This window comes from Phyllostomus hastatus, unplaced genomic scaffold (assembly GCF_019186645.2).
Source record: "Phyllostomus hastatus isolate PE091 unplaced genomic scaffold, TTU_PhHast_1.1 phas_contig_40, whole genome shotgun sequence".
NCBI lineage: Eukaryota > Metazoa > Chordata > Mammalia > Chiroptera > Phyllostomidae > Phyllostomus > Phyllostomus hastatus.
Window position 1 is genome coordinate 72370734 of NW_025333872.1, and position 21074 is coordinate 72391807.

At 41.5% G+C, this 21074-nt stretch overlaps 1 protein-coding gene across 4 annotated transcripts in view; it reads right to left on the reverse strand.

Moving 5' to 3' along the window:
- PTPRK (protein tyrosine phosphatase receptor type K) overlaps window positions 1-15390 on the reverse strand; it is a 487814-nt gene extending 472424 nt beyond the window's left edge. For 2 of the 4 annotated variants that reach the window (XM_045842700.1, XM_045842699.1), the window contains exon 1: window positions 15060-15384. In XM_045842700.1, the coding sequence (XP_045698656.1) occupies window positions 15060-15156 (97 nt within the window). In that variant the 5' untranslated portion in view covers window positions 15157-15384. Of the gene's footprint in view, window positions 1-15059 lie in introns of all 4 variants that reach the window. The other 2 variants (XM_045842702.1, XM_045842701.1) reach the window with 2 other exon arrangements.
- Window positions 15391-21074: the final 5684 nt, after the last annotated feature.

Below are 21074 nucleotides of genomic sequence, written 5' to 3' on the forward strand. Positions count from 1 at the left end.
ACTGACTGGCTCTAAACCGCTGAGAGGCTAGGAAAGATCTTAAATGAATACGTAGGTGAACAGCATGTACCGAGGGAAATTCAAAGTCCTGCCCGTGGATTCCTGTATCTAAAACAAAAGAGTGAACACAGCCCTCAAAGCAATTCCCAGGAGTCACCTGGGATCTGCATTCCTGGTAAGAGTGGGCCAGGAAAGGACACGACCTACTCTGCTCAATCCAAGAGACTGCCTTAAAAGCAAGGACTTGAGCCCCCTGGGTTCTTCCGGAACTGTCTGCTGTAACACTTGCTGGCTCGTGGATCTCCCCAACTCCTTTATGAAAAAATGATTGGAAGCCACAGGCTGAACCACACCAGTTAGAATTCGTAGTTCCTGTACATATTATTAAATTTAATTTCTCAGCGTAAGAAATGTCCAAACCTGTAAAGAATTTAAGAGTTTGAGCCAAAACTGACAACAATTGCCAGGAAGCAAGATCTCAAATGCTCCCAGGAATAACAGTTTTGCAGTTTCTCCTCTGCATTTGAAGTTAAGGAGGGAGCTAAGGAAGATTACATGGAGGTAGAGGGAAGGTGGGGACTGGATTACAAGGTTATGCACTTTCTTAGGGTGGTTACCCCTTGCAGGTGTATTACTTCTGGCATTTCAAAGGTGTGTTAACCTAGCTGCACAAGAACAATGGACAGGGCTGGCTTAAAAACCTTTCACTAAAGAAGTTACAGGTCTGGACCGTGACTATCCACCATGATCTGCCCAGTTAGGAATGTATGATTTATTACAGTAATCCTGTTTCACCCACAAAGTATACTGTCTATTATATAGTGTTTTCATTCCATACCTAGATCTAACTTAGTTTTTTTTCTGCTTCCTCGCCCTTTAGATATTTGTTGTGACATATAAAAGATGATTCCGCTTTCCAAATAGTAATTGGATCATGATTCTGGAGCCCGGAATAAACAGTCCAGAGATGCATCCCCCTTTTTTGAATGGTTCCATATTTAAGTTGACACATGCTATAGGAGTTTGCTTTTCAATTATTTTAATTAAGACTATAAGCCTGGGCAGATAATGATGAAGTGAGCAGAATGTGCCACCCCAAAACATGGCTCTTAGGGCCACTGATTATTTTAGGCTGGTTAATTCTAAGAAATAGCAGACCCGGGACAAGCTCTGCGAAAACCAAGAAGCACCATTTGTAAAAGAACATTTACATTTGTAAGAGTGTTTCCCTCACAGCACCAGGCCTGTCCCCAAAGGAGGCAGGGGGCTGTCTCTGCTTAAGAATCTTACCCCGGTTTTCCCTGCTTTTCCTGGTCACCGCCCTTAACTGACTCTCCATCCCCCAACATCATCTGTTGTCTCCAACTGAAAGTGATATCTGAGGTGATGGCTTTCATCATTTTGGTGAGTACTCAGTGTTCCTGGGTCACACCCAAGGACATAGGAGTTATATATGTTACTAAACTTTAGTTTGTTTTTCTGCTCCTAATCTGTCTCCCGTTACTCTGATTATTATTAGTTCAGCCAGAAGGACCTTGAAGGGTAGAGGATGCTTTATCTTCCCAGGCAGTGTACCCAAAGGACAGCACCTTAAGAAATTTTTCAAATAGAGAGGAACTTAGGAAGACACCTGCTGCCACCACAGCTGGTAAAAGCTGCACAGGGGTGAGCAAGAGTGGTTTTGCAGGTGTTTGTGTGGCAAAAGACATGCACTTGATATTACAACAGCTTTATTAACTCAAAAGAATGTCAAAAATCAACCGCAACCTACTGTGTCCACCTTGTATTAGGAGCATCTAGCCAGGATACAAAATTGCATTATGATGGTAAATTGAATATTACAAGACCATGTATTTTGGCAAGATTCAAACCTACAGTGCAAAGAGCTTGCCTAGTAAGAAAGCTCATAATGATAACTGGAGAGCAAAGATTTTCGTAAGTATAATACATGGAAAAGGAAAGATTGTTTTGATTACAGCTAGAAGAGAGAGAAAGCAGGCAGGTGAAAGAGCACAGGAAATCGGAAACTCGAACTGCCCATGAAATCCTTGTGAAGTTTAGGGAGGCTTCCCTCTGCAGTGACTGGCCAAAGAGCAAATCCGCACTGGAGCTAACACTTGTGGAAAGTTTCGCCAGCCCCAGGCTCCCCGGCACAGACTTGACCCTGATGACAGTGGCTCAGGGGATAAATGGATTTGAAGCTGCCGAGGCTAACAAAGATTAAATATCAACAGCAAACTTTATAAAAGCAAATGAAAATGCTACCTAGAATTCGTGGGTAAATGAAGTCCCAAATGCTAGTAATGCATTTACTTAGCATGTGTCACATGCAAATAGAGCAATACGATATCCTTTTCTCACTCTGTCACCTTTGGGAAATGGCATTCTTCAGGAGCTAAGGAGGCCTCTCTCCTCCACTGCTCCATTCCAACAGCGTCATTTGGAAATCTGAGTGCTGCTCCCAGATAGGACATTAGTCTCACTAGGATGGGACAGGCAGGACATCTCTAGAAGTAAGACAGATCTCACTCTTCAACTTTCCGGTCAAGTCCCATTTTGATCCTACACCCAAATTAGAGTTTTTATATTTTAGCTCAGATTCAATCTCTCCAGGTAAGCAGGTTCATGAATGCCCCAAATCTCACACCTCCTCTGATCTGCCCCTGAGACTGAATGAATTGTATCAGTGTGCCAGGCACTCTTTAAAGCACTTCAGTTCGGCATTCCTCAGAACAAACACCCAAGATAGATACGTGAATTCATCCCTGTTTACAGATGTAGAAAATGAAGCAAAGTGGTTAAATCACGTAGCAAGAAAACGTTGGAACCAGTAGTCACACTCAGGCAATCAGGATCCAAAGCCTGTGATCTTAAACTTATGCTGTAGTTTCTATGGGTGTCCTCTGCTTAAAGATAAAATGAGCACAAAAAGTTACTGACTCAACTAAAACAAAATAGTTTTCTAAATTTCTATTTCTGAAGTTTGGCAATTCTGCTTAGAAAAAAATTGCGCATCTCCCAAATTAAAGTTTCTCCTTAACTCACACACTGAAAGTCTTGTGGGCCTCCTTTAAATACTGATGTTCAAAATCTCCATTTCCTGGCAGGGCAATGGGTATATTTAAATGACAATACTGTTGTCCCCTTGGAAATGAATGACCAAAGCACCGGAATGGAATTTGCTCTGCTTCCTGTTGCAGGTGCGGTGCGGGTGCAGGGACAGTGAGGGAGGGTCAAGGTCTTCCCGGATTCCTGGTGGCCAGTTCTGTCTGCAGGCCTCTGGCCTCCCTCTCGAGCAGCGGCCCACTGAGCAGCGGCCCACTACTTTGGACAACCCACACTAGTAGTGAAGCAGCAGAGAAAAGGCTGATGAGAGTCGGAACAACGGCGGCAGCTGATAAGCATCTGCAGGTCTCAGAAAGAAGAATCCGCAGCCCAACAACCAGGGGCTCTGCCTACAAATGTCCACATTGTGATTGCACATTCACACACGACGTCCTCCCCATGGAGCACACCCCAAACTGCCTGATCTTGTTTTCAGAAGGAGAGTGAGTGACGAGCCTCCAGAAAGCAAGTGTGCTCTCTCTCCCCCACCAGACCTGTTTGCTCTGATTACTCAACTTTTGGGAAATTCCAGTTGGTGGAATGTTACTATCATTGTGGAAATTTTTTTTGCGTAATTCTTTTTTTGGTAGGCTTCAAGTTTTTTGTGTATAGATTCTAGGGTACGGTAAAGCTACTGATGCCTGTACTGACCTAGGCAAGTTCTGAAGTGGACGAACAAACTGCAAGAGACAGACTGAGCTTTGACTTGCAAGAAAACACAAGGGTAAGATAGTTACAAATTAGCCCAGTTCACTAGTTAATCATTCCATGTGGAGCTGCACAAAGACAACCACTCCATGCAGTCATAAAGTCACATGTACTCCCAAAGCAAAGGGACAATACCTGGCTTATGTGCCAGCACACCCAGGGCCTGACACAGCAGTGATGTGTAATAGATGCTCAAATGTATATGGAGTCTAAACAAAATAAAGGGACACAAACCTTATCAGAATCATTCCCTCACCAATGAGGCAAACCAGCTCAAATAGCAAGGGTATTTTTAATCTCTTCACAAAATTGTTCAAAAAGAAAAATTATACATTTAACTGGAGATATATCATCACAGTCCTTAAAGCATATGTTGAAGATTTTTCAGTGAAAATACTTTCTAATCCTGTAATCTTTATTAACACATCTGGTTAAAATACAAAGCCCATGTTGTAGCATTACAGAGTAGAATTTATGGACATAGGAAATACATAATGGGAAAATGAATTTGGGGGACTACATGTTATGGTACATAATAAAATTATTCACTGCTCACAAGAAGTTTGCCGCTTTATCACACCACTTTCCCCAACACTCAGCTGTGTAAACAACTTAGATATGCAGTGTACAACTTAGATATACAAACATACAAAGCATCTACTGTTCTCATGTCCATGCTTTGGCATATACCCTGTACCTTCAACAATATTCTTATTAAAATTTACATTCCCAACAAAAATATTTACATTTTTATGGCAGTCTACAATTATTTTTAAAAACTACTTTCACATATATTACTCATTTTACTTTTAGAAGTGTCCTACTGAGCAACTAGAAGAGATTAAAATCATTTTCATTGCAATATTTCCACTTTAGTGATAAGGAAATTAAAGCTAAAGCCGAAAGAAACTACCTCCAGATCACAGAGCTAGCAAGTGACAGCTAAGACTGGAACGGTCTTAGAGCGAGCCCAATGCTCTGTGCACGAAAACGGTTTCATTCACAGATCTCCAAAGAAGCCCTTCGCGCTCTCGGAAGCTGCCAGCCCCTTCACAGTGTACATTTCCAAGGTATTTAAATGTGAGTTTAGATGAAGAAGCAATAAGGAGTCAACACTAGATATCACTCTGCAACAACCTGCCAGGATGTTAGACAAATTATTACAAACTTTATCACACTCAGGAGTCACAGTCATCACACCTGATAAGACTGTAACATGAGGTTATAAAAAAGTCACAGAAAGTAGGCAATACACCGGGGAAAGTAATCATCTATTAATTTCTTTAAGATAATAGACACAGGTGTGTGAAAATAAACCTCCTGTGACAGAAGGAAGCATGCTGAAGCCCCTAAGTCTTTCTCCAGGACCAGTCTTTTCCTGCTATGTGCCAGGCCAGCTGCTCCTGCCAGAGAAGGGCCGTTAGCAGCTCTGGCCGTGCCCGGGATGACACGCTGCTCTCAGCTGGCACGGCCACAGTTGGGCCCCTGGTCCTCAGTCGCACCCAGCTTTGGGCCACTAGCGCAGGCCAGCCTCTGACACAGGCCCGGTAAATCCCTCCTGGGGAAGGGCGCTGGGCCAACAGCTGCTGCTCCTCTCCGTTTTATTCATTATTCAGGACCTTCTGACAGCCACGCTTTCAAACACCCCATGTTGTTCAGATACACATTGTGAAGTCAGGCAGAAGACAGAGCTGAGATCAAAATTATAAACAAGTTCACTCTTCCTCCTGAGTTTTTCAAAATTAAGTTTCCAAAGTAAACAGTTACTAGGTTTTATTTCTGTATCAACTAAGTGTCATTATCACAGCTTAGCTTACCCTCTGACTTCCACTAAAAATAAATAAATGCATACATGTAAAGAGCTATTTGTGCACATATGTATACATAGATCCTGCAGGGCACCTGAAAACCAAGCAGTTATCTAAGATGGTCTTTTACAGACATATTAATTATTACCCCCTCATATTTGGATTATTGTTCTAATCAAAGCCAATCATTAAGTCAGGATTGCATCTGGAAACACTGTTTTAGAACTTCAGAATACAAACCAAAATAATTAATCAAAGACTGTAACTAATAATCTATGTAAATTACCATTAAGCAAAACAATGTGTATGTTCATAGCAACAGTGACCTGTAAATCAAAAACTTGAGTTTGACCTCAAGTTCTTCCAAGCTGTATGACTTCTGGCAAATTACATCAAATGGAGAGCATTTAATTTATAAGGTCCCTCAGCACTCAAAGTTCTGTCAGTTTTTAATGTTGGGCTTATTCAATATTGTGGCAATGAAAATAATAAAATTTGTACTTTAAAGCAGGGTTTAAAGGGAAAGCCAAAAAAGAGACACTCCCTAAATGATGAACAACTGAGCTGTAATGCCCACAAATCTGCCACGCAATTTGCCTCTTGCTTCCTCCTCCAGGTGTAGGCCGCCAGGTCTTCCTGATGTTACCACCTAGTCGTCCAGAGCTGGGGGCTATCTGATCCACCTGTCTGTTCCCCACCACCTCCTGTCCTCTCCTCAGAAGAATTATAAATACACGCACAGGTGGAAACTCCCTCTTTCTTTGCTTTCACTGCTCACACATTATTTAACAACCAGACTACTGTTTGTATGACTTTCCACAACCCAATTCCCTATATGTTGACAACTGATGGTTTGATCCACAGTCCCACCTCTGCCTCCCCCTACTCTCACCCCACCCCTTGCATCAGTCCATATGACCTGGTTGAGGACCAACAGCTGAACCCAGAACCCTAGCAAACCAAGCCAATCGGCACACTTTCTTTCCCACAGGGCACATGATTCACCAGATCCAATCACAGTGAACCTCAGGACCCTTTCAGGTGCAACCAGCACTTAAGTTCACAGTTTCCTATCAGACTGGAACCTGAGATCTTCTGCCGTGGGAGCTGCCAGAACTACCTGCTCTCTACACATGGGCCCTGAGAACAAAGCTACTGGAGCGCCCCAGGACTGAGTTGAGCAGGCAGAGAGAGAGCATATACCAGGGGAATTATGTGAGCTCCTAAATGAAGCTCTACCTTAACTGCAATAAACTCCCCTTTTGTCGCAACCAGTCAGGGGTGCATTTTCTGCCACTGTGCAACCCCCGCAAAAAGGTCCAATTGCCACACATGGGTACATATTCAATAACAAATCTGGCTCTACTAGTTCCTCACACTGTCATCTGAGACAAGCTTGTAGTTAGCCTCCCTTGGTCTCAGTCTGCAAAGTGAAGATGATTCCAATCTTAAAGGATTATCGTGAGAATTTAAAATTACATAAAAACATTGATCATAAGACCTGGTGGATCACAGGAACTCAGAAAATGGAAGCTTCTATGGTCTCTGCAACTGCTCTAGGGCAATCTCTCCTCTCCCGTGTGTAAGAGGATACATAAACCTACGTATTGCTGAAAATAATAAAAGCAGAACTAATACAAAAAGCAAGTTCTAGAATCTGAAATAAAATTACAAAAAGTCACAAGTCATTGCCTTCAGACTCTAAAGCTCTTGAAAATGTGTAAGAAGTACCTCTCCCTCAGAGCTTCTCTCCATTACTAAGTTCTCTAACACTGAACCTGTCTACAGTGAAACCTCTTCCTATAACCACCAGTGTCTAACACGGCAAATGTAATAACCCTTGATCTGTAGTTTATTCATTAATCCAGAGCTATTGTTTTTGTCTTTGAAACAATACCGGTTAAGCAGGCTTTCATTTACAGTATCAAACATGTAAGAGAATTCTGCCGTGTATTACCCGGAACTCCAGCTCCCGAGACCAAAATACAACCAATTACAATGGGTTAACATTAATTTATACTTCTTGTTTTTCTTTAGTCTCTGCCATAACCATGTCATTATGCCAGTATTTTCTGAATCGCTAGTGAATGGCAGAAACAAACACAGCAGTTGTGATTTAATCAGAGACTTCACTGTTGAAACAACCAGCAAAAGTCGACACATTTAGAATAGTAAATGGTAACAAAACACACAGGCTCATTAATAAGAAGGCAATTAGGTCTTCTGGGAGAATTCGTTTTCTAAAAGAATGCTAAAGCAAGCTATGAAATGCAAGTGAAATTGTGTTTTGACATGAATAGTGTGCACTGTCTATTACATCATAATTTTTCTCTTGAGAAAACTGACAAGAAGCTCTGTTCTTAAATATGAGAACGAAAGATAGCAAAAAGAACACCAGGAATAGCTAATGTATTCTACCTAATTCCCATTCACTATATTTGACTATCCTAAAAATGAGCTCCTTATTACCAAGATCCTTAAATTACCCTTAGGAGAAAACGAGAAATGTAAAATAAGAAACTGCTACTACTAGAAATGTCAGAGGGAATACTATTTCTTAATCAACATATCAATAGACTAAAATGATTAGCATAGATCATGTTCGGTTCCTCAGATAAAATGTTTACCTTTAAATATTTTTATACAATGGGTCTATAACCCAAACCATATTGCTTTATTTTTGTTCTCTTATAAAAGTATTTCTTTCAAAATTGTCTGAATATTCTTTAAGAAGCTAGATGGTGTTATTGTTTTCATGTGTCCTGGGTGTTAAATTATAATTAAGTAAATACTGATCAGAAATAAAATTCCAGCGAAATTTGTTTCATGTTGTAATTAATCCTTTCAACATACTCTTACAGTTCTACAGTAAAGTGCATGTAGCAATTATTTGCAAGCTGAGGGGTTTGTTTTTTTTTGTCCTAGAAGCAGTGTTTCTCAAAATTAAATGTTGAAGCAAATCTCCTGGAGATTTTATTAAATGGCAGAGTCTGATGCGGCTCTGATAGGTAATCACAAGACCATCACAAGTTCCCAGGCAATGCGGACACGGCTGGCCCATGAAGCACACAATTCAAGCAGCAAAATTCTGGGGCGCCTTGCAACTGAGGGATCCAATGACCATGAGGGAATCAGCTCTCACCCCCAAGGTGGGCAGTGAGGGTGCTGAAATAGGCGTCCTCTCCACTCTTGAATTTACTGACTGACCTTAGGTGTGTCACATCAAAGAGCTGTGACCAGTCTGCCACTTACAAAGCTGCCAAGTGACCAACCACCAAACAAGGATTAGGGGTATTTCTGCAGCTGGTCAGCTGCTGCCCTGCCTGGTCAGACTTTGGAGAATCAGCCTATATTCCACTAGTTAAGGAGCTGGCTGCCTGGGGAGGGGTATATATACATAGGTATCAATCTGGAAGAAGATCTATTATGTTTTCCTTAAAAGTATAACATAGTAAAATACACCGTGTACTATATACTTAATGTATTTTCCATTTCAGATTTTTCATCTATGAAATAGAAACAAAAATTATCTACGTTCAATATTCTTTTCAAGAATCTATGTATAGGGGCTTGACCCCTTCTCTAGATGTCCTTAGCTTCCCTGTAACCTGAACCTTTGGACAATGAGGTTCTATCACTGTTAAGACATGTGTATGTATGTATGTATGTATGTGTGTAAATACATATTTACATCTTCAGCTTTCCCAACAATAAATTCAACTGGGAACTAGTTTATTTGGCTTTATTTCTGTATTCCGCTTGTTAAAATAATTTCTAGAATGGCACCTGTGGAAGGACTCAGCCTGCACTGCCCACTCATCATTTTTATTAACAGAGCTCTACAATCTTATAAAGTGGAAACATGGATTATTTCATCAAGGACTCCTTAATTTGGTCCTGAAACAACTGCAGTGACAACATAAGCCACTTGTAATTTTTATGGATTATCCACACGCAGAGAATACCAAACACGCAGCCTGAGTTAAGTGGGGAAATGGCAGGGTTCCACAGCAGAACCGACATGACCCTTCCACCCAAACCTGCCGTGTTCCTGGAGCCTCAACAATCTGACAACCCTCCCAAAATCAAGGGTTTTTTTTTTAAATTATGTAAGTTATTTTGTTACTAGAATATTAACTACAAATTAAAAGAATTCCCACAAGAATACCAGAGGAAAGTAGACATACCTCTCACAACAGAATCTTTAAGGAACTAATAAGAACTTTTATGGGGAACTACGTTTTTTTAAAGAACATTTTTCATAAAACATTTCCACTGAGATGGAGTTTGAAGTCTATAAACTATCTACCTCCAGAGTTTGCATTGCTATCAAACATTCAAACATCATTTTTAAAAAGTTTTCCATAGCATCGTTGTATGTAACTTATCTCATGTATCTCAAAGTATCAGGCAATATGGCACTTAAAATTCCTATTCCCATTTACAAAACAGACCTTAAAGTTTCTGTTCTGTTCAGAGATATATAAGCAAAGACAAAAAAATATTTTGTAGGATTAAAAGATTATCTCATGGATGTATAAGTTCATTTTTTGGCTCCAACTGAAATGAAAGGTATCGTGATTGATGTGCTTATTCACGTACTTTGTCATCAAATACCAGTTTAAAACATATTATGACTTGATAAAATACCATTATTCAGTAACTATGACAAACGGCACGAGTTTTGATAAAAAAAAAAACAAATCAAAAGCAATTATATCTTTTTAGGCAAAAAGAAACACCATACGGTAATGGAACACAAAACAACTGTATATGAGCAGAGGGTGGAGTCTGACAGGAATCCACAGAGGGAAGTTCTTAGACACGAACGTGTTTGGACAAAGGCCAAGGATGATTCCAATAAATAAGGCAAAACAGGGCTTTTCTTCCTCTTTAGAAAATTAAATACAACATCAAACACACACACACGTATGCACACACACTCCCAGCATTCTTTGTTTCTTCTTTCAGAACAACCTGTAAACTTTCTTGATGTTTCCTGCTCTCAATCTTCCAGAATTCCTGACATCCTGCCCTGCAGGAAGAGCAAGTAGGGGGAATGGGAAGAGCACAGGACAGGTGAGAACCACATTTTCTGTGCCTCTGAGAAGCAAATGCATAGTTAACATAACTTACACTGTCTTCAGTACCATCTTTAGCAGACCTAGAACACTGCACTTCAAAAGCATTAGAAGGTGACACACAATTTCTCTACAAAAGACCACATTACATGAATTAAAATTTTTAAGGCCATAAAAATGTGTAGTAAACCACCATTGATAGAAGTATGTTAATTTGGTAGGAGGATTGATGCTTGCTCTGGGTAGCGGTTGAGTCATATTTCCAGTTTCAAGAACACACAGCACTGGGAGGTATCTGGTGAAAACACAAAGGCTGTGATTCTGTGCATGTGTGTGGAGCTTTGCTGTTGCTAGAGTGGAGTGGCAAGGAGTGAGTGTGGGGGGCATGGACTTGATTTATTTTTCAAATTCACATATATGAATACAAAGAGAAGAGCTGTGAGCAGCACACACGCCACACAGCCCAAGTGCAGCCAGAGCTGCCTCTTCTCATCCGGGCAGTCCAGACACAAAAGGACATCTTGCAATCTAGGAAAATCAACAGGGTAGAGTGTACAGGACCCAAGTGAGACAAAAACCAGTCCTAGAAATATCCCTTCACACATCATTACTAGTGATCAGAATTTGGAGTTTTAAGGAATTGAGAGACTGATGGATTCTGGCCAATCAGAACCAGAAAACTAAAGGGCCAACCTGAAAACAAGCTGTCTCTGATGTAATGTCCTAGTAGGAAATAAGTGTGGGAGAAATTAATCTCTCATGCAAAGACATCAAGGAGTCAGACCCTAGGACAGTGGCACTGCTTAGAGGCAGGGCGCTGAGGAATCAAGTGAGTGCTACTTACAGCATGCTGTGCCCGAGACTACATTCAAAGCAGGGTCTGGAGCTGCACTCCCAGGCTCACATCATACTAGAGAGACAATAGTCCCTCTCTAGGTCATTGATAAGACTGCATCTAAAAAGCTGCCTAGTTTTCTCTACACTGAGATGAAAAAGCTGAACAACCAACAGTTAGATGAACAAAAAGCTAAGGAAAATGACTTAAAATATATTTCTTATATAGCTAGAATACTAGGGATGTCAATAATGACTCTTCCATAGGTTTAACTCCAGTAAAGATTTATATGAGGTAAGTAAAAAAAAATGTATAATTCTCTCACTGCGCTGATGAAATTATGATCTGGCCAATCTAGGATGTTAATGCTTAATAATGATTAAAACAAATGACTGGCTGACTGGTAGACATACACAAGCCATCCTGAAGAGCCTGCACTCACTAAGAGATAGTGCAGGAGTAAGTAGAGGCGGAAGTCAAGGCACTTAGTTACCTTAAAGTATGATGATTATACCCTAGACAGCTGCATAATGCTTTACCATTGACAGTGTCAGTTCATATAAATTATTTTATATGATTCTCATCTAAACCACATGGAAAGTTCAGGATAGGTATTATTACCCCCATTTTACAGAGGAGAAGGTTGAGTTTCTCAGTGACTTCATCTGTGACTGGCTTTGTCAGCCATCTGCATCCTAGTACACAAAACTTTCTTACACCATGCATGATATCAAGAGGGAACAGCTACACAACCCGGTGAAGAACTTCAATACATCTTTGTGCTTCTACACCTCGGTCTCCCCAGGTGTAACATATGACACTGGTGTCATTTGCAGTGAGAGATTAAACTGAAAAAATATAAGTTGATAGTTATAAGAGGTTCTAGTTTGAAAGAGGCTCACATGTAACTTTTTATACTTTAAAAGCTAAGGCAAAAGTCACAATGATTAAATATTCTTGAATTTGTGGTTAAACAAAGTAGACTGGATAATACTTATATCAAAGATCCAACACGCCTCAGTTTTTCAAAATTTGCTTTTGAAGCTTACCATGTTAGGAGTCACATGATAATATCTAAAAGGGGTAAATTGGCCTCAGTGGGTATGATTTAAAAGACATGTAAAGGGTAAGTAAAATTCTGAACACATATTTTAGATTTTAAAGCACTTTTATTTAAATTTCTCAAGAATAAAAGTTCATTTAAAGAATAATATTATAAGAAGATCAGCACGAAAGAACACATCGCCAATCTCCAAATCTGTCTTTGGAACAAATCTGACTGCCAAAAAAGCAGGTGACAAAAGAACACCAAATGACTTAGCCAGAAAAATTGGACATTTTTACAAAACAAACTTTTAATTTATGAAGAAAGGCAGATCTACAACCTGACTTTAAACTGTGGTAAGAAAAGGCACTCATTTCTAGGCATATATGTAAATCCTGAAGAACAAAATTTTGAGATATAATTCTGGGAAAATTGCATATTAGGATTACGCCTTCTTTTACTTAAATGTAATATAAAGTTAAATGCTTTTGCCGGGTCAGTATACAAAAGCCAGGCATATTTAGTCAAATTAATTGAACTGTATATCCAAGAACACAACTGTTCATTAGAGAGAGCTGAACTCCAGGAATCAGAAAAGCTCATCTCCTCATTCAGCTGGGGGAAATTTAATATTTACTCGCTCATTAAAGAGTAAACAATATTTGAAAAAAGAAAAAGAAAGGTTTCTTTATTGCTTCAAATATAGCCATCAACTGTTGAGACATTAACAGTTTCAGCCTTTGAATACAGGTAAGTTTTTATCATGCAACTGGTAGAATTCAAACTTTCAATTAACAAACTGCATGCCTTTCCCAGCGTAGGCTCTCCGTGCAGTGATAAAACACTGTGAAGAAATCAATACTCACTCCAACTTGCCTGCACAGAATGACTTCCATCAAGCACAGTTCCAATACTAATAGGCACTATATGTCACAGATGCATGCAGTGATGCCTTTCTTTTCGCCTACTCCAGAAAGAATCACATTAAGCCATGGGATCCTTCATTGCATAGAGCTGTTTTTTGTCCTTTGCACACATCACCGATACCCATAGCTTTCCTCTACGCGCTGCATTTCCTAATCTGCCTGAGCGAACAACACACGCTGCCACCTGAATCTGGTGTCTAACTCCTTTTACAGAGTTCTAAAGAGGGGAGACGGGAAGGGAAACGAGCATTACTCCGGATCACAACAATTTGAGTTTTTTTCCTGGAAACCCGGCAGCCAAAACAATGAGGGAAACGGACATGTGCAAAGTTAAGTTCTTTTCTCCGCGTCCTTCGGCCTCAGCCGGGAGCGCGGCGGTCGCTTCCCGCGTCTTCTCCAGCACCGCTCGGCCACCTCTGCGTCTCAATCAGCACCGCGAATCCAGGCGGCAGACGCACTCGGCGGCTACACAGAGCTGGGTGGGTTGGCCAGAAAAGTTGTTAGAATCGGCGGGAGGCCGACGAGCGCCCGGGAGCCCGCTCCCCAGCGTCCACCTGGTGAAACTCCAGAGCCCCCAGAGGAGAGAACGAAAGAAGCAACCGACGGAAAGGATAACAAAACTGGAAGGAAACAACAGATCGGGACTGGGAGGCAGCGAGTTTCAAGGACTTCACTAAGTCGCTTTACCTAGAACCCAAAGGGATAACATGCGAGACCGCGCCACACGCCTCCTTTAGCGTTCTCCCGGCGGGCGGCAATCGTTTGCAGCCCCCGGCACCCAGACCCGCTCCGGGAGTAGCTGTGCTCCCACACCGCGACCAGGTTTCGCGGACCCAGCTCCCAGCCATCGCTGCCCAGGACCCCCTCCGTTTGGATCCTTAGCATCCGATTTCAGAACATGAAACGCACAAACGGAACCCACTCCACTCAGTGCCCTAACCCAAAGGGCAAAGCCAGGAGCAGCCCAGCGCTGTGGGAGGAGAAAGGGACTGTGGGAGGGACGGGGAAGTAGTTGGACAATAGTCAGGGGAGGTTATCCCCGGGACAAAAAGCACCTGGCAAAGCGCGCCGAGGTCAGTCCCTTAGAGTCTCCACGTTTCTGACAATGGCTTCCCGGAGAAATTTTTTTGAACACTCTAGTGGCCGACAGCAATAACCTTGCCCCGCGAGCAACAGAGTCGTCCCCAGAGTCGTAACTACTTTTTCTTTCTCTCTTCCCCAGCCCCGTGCAGCCTGCGCTGGGCACCGAGGTTACCAGTTTCCCAAGAAAAGCAACGTCTCGCTCACTCCCGCACAGCCCAATCAGCCTGCGCCCGGGGCTAGCCTCAGAGGGTAACAATGGGTCGCAAAAACAAAAGTTACCTGCCCCAAGTGGCGCCCAGCCCTGGGTCCCGCGTCCCACCTGGCACAAACTCTTGGGACCTCTCCCTCCGCCCTGCCCCCCACCCCGGGCCGCGAAAGCTTCCCCTAAATCCTAGCCCCCGGCCCTAGCGAAGAGCCACTCCAACCCTCCAGAGCACAGGATCCGGAGAAACCATCGGGGCCACTCACCTGCGGAGAACTGGCCTTGAGCCGACCCCAGCAGAGGCCAAGGGGAGAGGAGCAAGAACGCCAGAAAAGCAGGCAGCGCCGCTACCGCTGTATCCATGTCGACTTTGGGAGAAGTTTCAAGCAGCTTTGCAAAGAGCTGCCCGGAGGATCGCAGAGAAATCCGCGACTGAGCAGCCGGCCGGGCCTCGCGGGGTGAGAGCGGGAAGTCCACGGCCACCCGCCGGCACTTTTTCCTTCTTAGCGGTCGCCGAACTACCTCTGGGGCGCCAGCGTCGCTCGCGTGGCCGGTCGGCCGCAGCGGCAGCTCTCCATGGCTCGGCGGAGGCTGCTCCTGTTAGCCAAGAGTTACTTTGCTCGGGGAGGGACGGGGGCGGAGCCGGGGGTGACGTCGCCCCGCGGGCTCCGGGAGCTTCGCTGGAATGCGGGCTCGGGCGCGGCGCCGCCGCTGCCTCCTGCCGGAGAGACGCGCGCTAGCCCCGGCCGCGCGCCCCGCGCCCCGCGCCGCCTTTGTTTGCCGCCGGGGCTCGGCCGCCCGCCGCCGCTCCGCGGGAGCGGTGGCGGGAAAGGGGACCTGGCGCCATTAGCTGCCCTTTTCCAGAAACCGGAGTTTGAGACGCGAGAATCTGGTGAGCAGTGTGGCCAGACCGCTGAGGACGAGCGCAGGCACCCCCCCCCCGCCGCCCCAGCAGAGGTGCGCTGGGGTCGGGTCCCCAAGGTGGAGGGCCCACCCGGGCGGCTGCGGGGCGCGAGGAGGGGGAGTGTGCCAGCGCCCGGAGGAGACGTCTACCTGCGTCGATAGTTCACCGCTTCTTGTTCATGAAATAAGGAATAAGACACTCCTCCCCCACTGAAAACTTATTGTTCCGTAGTCACATAAAAATAAAACTTGAACCAAAACAAACGTCCGGTAACTTTCCAGTGTGAACAGCTGGCATGTCTCCTTCCTGGTTTATTTGTCATTTGCCGAATATTTGGATTTACTCTCTGCTTCACTGACTTTGCTTGTTGCTCGGAAACCTTCCGGCCTCTTTCCACTTCTGCCCCCAGGAAGAACCTGAGAACTGCATCAGGCTTCCCATCCTTTCCTTCCACACAGGTCTGCTGGGCTAGAAAAGGGTTTGGTTTTGTTGTAATATCTAATAGCTACTTAAGACATCAGTATTTAACAAAAGGACTTTCACATCGACAATGAAACGGCCACGAATGATTTCATCCGGAGGAAAAGGATGCTGTGCGCCTATTACGACAGTGAAGTGTTTTAGTTTGCTACTTCTCCAGCAGCGGTCTCACCATATGCCACTTACTTGCTTCTGAAAAGACAGTGTATTGCATACTTTATTCATTTTTTTGTAACATGGCAAATAAAATAGTTGTGGCCACAACTGAATAAACAATTTCTATTCAGAATATTGATGTCATATATACAATTCCTAAAACACAATCTATTGAATGACACCTGTCAGTTACTGGATATTGTATCTTTAGCCTTTGTAAATCGATATAACATAATAGTCAATTTAATATAACACAGAATTTACCAAGATTTTCCTTTTTTCAAATTTAATATGTTATATTAAAGGCTTATGATAAAGCTGGAAAAAATATGTTTATATATAACAAATATACAGGGTCTGACACAAATAATGCCCATTTTAATTACAAAACCATAGGCATGTAACTGTAATATAACAATATCATAGTCAAGCACACCATATGACAGTTTCGGTGAAATGTTCAAATGGCTGTCCATCTCCTGCGAGACATTTATGCACCCTACCAACCACACTCGAGCCAGCATTAGTTCTGCCGGACCCTGTATACATGCATATATATATGTGTATATATATATATAAAATCAGGAAGGAAAAGGCTTTTTAAAAAAATTGATAAGAAGCTTGATTAAACATAATTTGGAGTCTTATAGCTGGCTCATTACCACACTAACTAGCCAGATACTTAATTCAGTTCAGCATAGTTAAGTTCATTTTTTCTTAGGATGCACCATAGAAGTTTTAAAAATTCATTAACCCATAACTTTTAGCACATCACTGTTCTTACTTCTTTTTTTGAGGACCATTCTTAAATCCTAGATGACAAAATAATGGAAAGATAATATATTTTCCTTTTTACTTAGCAGAATTTTGTAAAATTTAGCAGCAATTGCTTCAAGAAAAAGAAAAACCCACCATCTATATACTAATTAATCTGTTCTTCTACAATTGAAAGAAAGATTAAGTTCATGACTTAGTAGATATGTTTGATTAAACACACCAAAACCTTGTTTAAAAATTGACATACAGCCCTGACCAGGTAGCTCAGTTGGTTAGAGCATCATCCAATACACCAAGGCTGCAGGTTTGATCCCCAGTCAGGGCACATACAAGAATCAACCAATAAATGTATCAGTAAGTGGAACAACAAATGTTTCTCACTCTCTCTCTGTCTCATCATTAAATAAATGGATTAAATTCTAAAAATTGACATGTTAGGGCAAAGCTCATGTAGTTCTTACTTTGTTCATTCCTTGGGTCAACTGATACATAATTCATCTCACTTTCTCTGTCCTAGAAGTAATAACAGTAACAAGTAATGTTTATAGAGTCTGTACAATTTGCTAAGCACTGACTTAAGATAAGCAATGTATCATGTAAACATCAAGATATACAATGTCTCCTTCAGCTTGGACAACAATCCCACGACTTTCTTAACAATCATTACTCCCATTTGACAATTGAGGAAACAAAGTTACGGATTCGGATTCAGTAATTTGCCCAACAGCTCGCCTATGGGTGAGAAGTGAGGGAGAGGAAACAATGAGGGACAAGGAAATTCTCAAAAGGAATCAGCAGTCTAACAAGGATATCTTATAACTGAAAGTCAAAGAAATGCAAGAAAACTTTTAGACAAGTAAATCAATTTTGTTGTCCTTAGTTGTCACTAATGCTAGTCATAATAATTAATGCTGCCAGAATGGATTAAGATTAAAATAATTTGAGTAGAGAATATGTGTGTCCAACACATATTACCAGGCAAATGCTAGGAACTTACTAAGTCTTTATTTGAAAGAATAAATGATTCAATCAATCAATAGGAATATAAATTGGGTATAACAAAAATTAACACACATTTAAAATTCACTAAAATGCCCATATTCTTTATTTACTAGATATTCTAAAGTTATAATCCACAATGTGGAAAATGCTATATATACAATGATATTTATCATTTACAAAAAGAAAAGTGGAAATGATATGAATGTCCAACAATCGGCAGATTCATGGGCATTATCTGGATAGAATATCTCACAGCCAGTAGAAATGAAGGTTATTAGAAAAGAGCAAGTTGCAATGTGGGAAAATGCTTATGAGAAAAATTTGGGTAAAAAAATTCAGAAGACAGTACAAAGTTTCAGTTGGGAAGATGAAAAAGTTCTGCAGATAGATGGTAGTGATGGTTGCACAACAGTGAGAGTGTATTTTTTTTAGATTTTATTTATTTATTTTTAGAGAGCGAAGGGAGGGAGATAGAGAGAGAGAGAGAAACATCAGTGTGAGGTTGCTGGGGGTCATGGCCTGCAACCCAGGCATGTACCCTGACTGGGAATCGAAACTGTGACACTGAGAGTGTATTTAATGCCGCTGCAGTGCATACTTAAAATGGTTAAAACAGTAATTTTTAGCTCTGACCAGGTGGCTCAGATGGTTGAAGTGTCATCTGTACACCAAAAGGTTGCAGGTTCAATCCCCGGGATGCAGCTGATCAATGTTTCTCTGTCATATCAATGTTTCTCTGTCTGTCTGTCTATCTATCTATCTATCTATCTATCCATCCATCCATCTCTCCCCTTTCCTCTCTCTCTAAAAGCAATGAAAAATGTGCTGGATAAGGATTTTTTTAAAGGTAATTTATGTTATACGTGTTTTACTAGAGAAAAAAATATGTCAAAAGTCAATATATACCATGATTAGAGCTAAGAAAAGAAGACTGAACAAGGAACCCCATAAACCATAATATTGATGTGATTATTAATAGATGTACAATAATAAAATTGCCTAACTGTCCTTTGGTTTCCTTCTGTTTTTGATATATCATTAGAGTATATTTTGTTAAAAGAGGACTTGTATTCTGACTGCAATTTCTTCACATAGTAACTCCAGTCATGAATTTACATCTGCATTTGGCAAAACGGCTTCTATAGAATTCTATCCACATTTAGTCAGTGTTACTGGAAAATAGTCTCCATATCAAATGAGTTTGGAGAACTCTGAATTGAACAAAATTAAACAGTTTCCCTAATTACAGCAGGCTTCTTTACTAGAAGACTTTTCTGTGGTTATCAGTGTGGTATTGCATTCTGTGAATAAGTTGGAAGAGAAGGAAACACATTCCTTCTCGGTTTTAACCATAGAACTCTTTCAGAAAGAAGTATGTCTTAGGATTGGGGTTCTTTTAGGGACAGAATTTAGAAAGTACTGCTTTAAGCAACACTTAACATCTCTGTTTTTCTTTTTTATATGAAAATGAGACTAATGAGTCAGATTTTCCAAAGAATTAAATGAAATATATATTTTAATATATATTTTTCTATAGATATAAATTTACTTACAGGTACAGCTATGAAAAGGCCTGGGTGATAATAATTCCTGAGCAAATGTTCTTTTCTTTTACCGTTTCACGGAAGGACTACATGCACACCAATACCAAGCAGAGGCACGGCTTTATTCACTCAGTGACTGACCCTGAGTGTGCCCACAGCATAGATTTATAAGCAATTACATACTATTCTCAACTTGTTAATAGCAACTAATTGCTTATATTACGCTTTTTTGTTTGTAATGCCTGCTCACCCACATGATCTCAATCCATCCTCATTGCAACCCTGTAAAGGAGGCAGGTGGCATTATTAATTTCACTTAACTGATGAAAGAAACAAAAGCTTAGAGAGATTAAAATACCTAGCCAAGGTTATGCCACTGGTCAATAGCAGAGCTGTCCCCTGACCTGCATATTCTGATTCTGAATCTCACTTTCCCCATGCCCCTAATACTTATGAACCTAATTATTTTTTTAAATATTTTATTGTTGTTCAATTACTCTCCCCTGCTCTGCCCATACCCCTCTCCCACATTCAACCCTCCCCTTCTGCCCCCGGTGTCCTTGTGCATGAGTCCTTTCTTTATACATGTTGCTTAACTTGACCCTTCCCCTTCATTCCCCCATTATCCCCCTCCCTACTCCCCTTTGGTCACTGTCAGTTTCTTCTTTATTTCTATGTCTCTGGTTCTATTTTTCTCACTTGTTTGTTTTGTTGATTAGGTTCCACTTATAGGTGAGATCATATGGTATTTGTCTTTCGCCACCTAGCTTTTTTCACTTAGCATAATACCCTCCAGTTCCATCCATGCTGTTGCAAAGGGTAAGAGTTCCTTCTTTCTTTCTGCTGCATTGTATTCCATTGTGTAAACGTGCCATAGCTTTTTGATCCACCCATTTACTGATTGGCACTTAGGCTGTTTTCAGTACTTGGCTATTGTAAGTAATGCTGCTATGAACATAGGGGTGCATAGGTTCCTTTGAACTGGTGTTTTAGGATTCTTAGGGTATAATCCTAGCAGTGGAATTGCCAGTCAAAAGGTAATTCCATTTTTAGTTTTCTGAGGAAATTCCACACTCTTTTCCACAGTGGCTGCACCAGTTTGCATTCCCACTGATAGTGCACTAGGGTTCCCTTTTCTTATCTCTTAAAAAGTTTTATTTGTGTTAAGGGTCAAAACCCTCAAGGCCAATCTATCAAACAGAGCCTCTTGGGCGGGTGGGTGAAAATGAACTTCTATTTTTCTCTTTGAAAGGAGGAAAAAAAGAAGAAGAAGAAGAAGAAGAAAAATAAAAGCACTTTCTTATAGTAATTGTGTTGCACGAGTATGTATGATTTTAGTAAAGTCAGTCCTCCAGGAAGGGAGGGACAGGGAATTTCTGACAACACAGCCCTTGAGCAGAACAGAGACTTACAGAAAA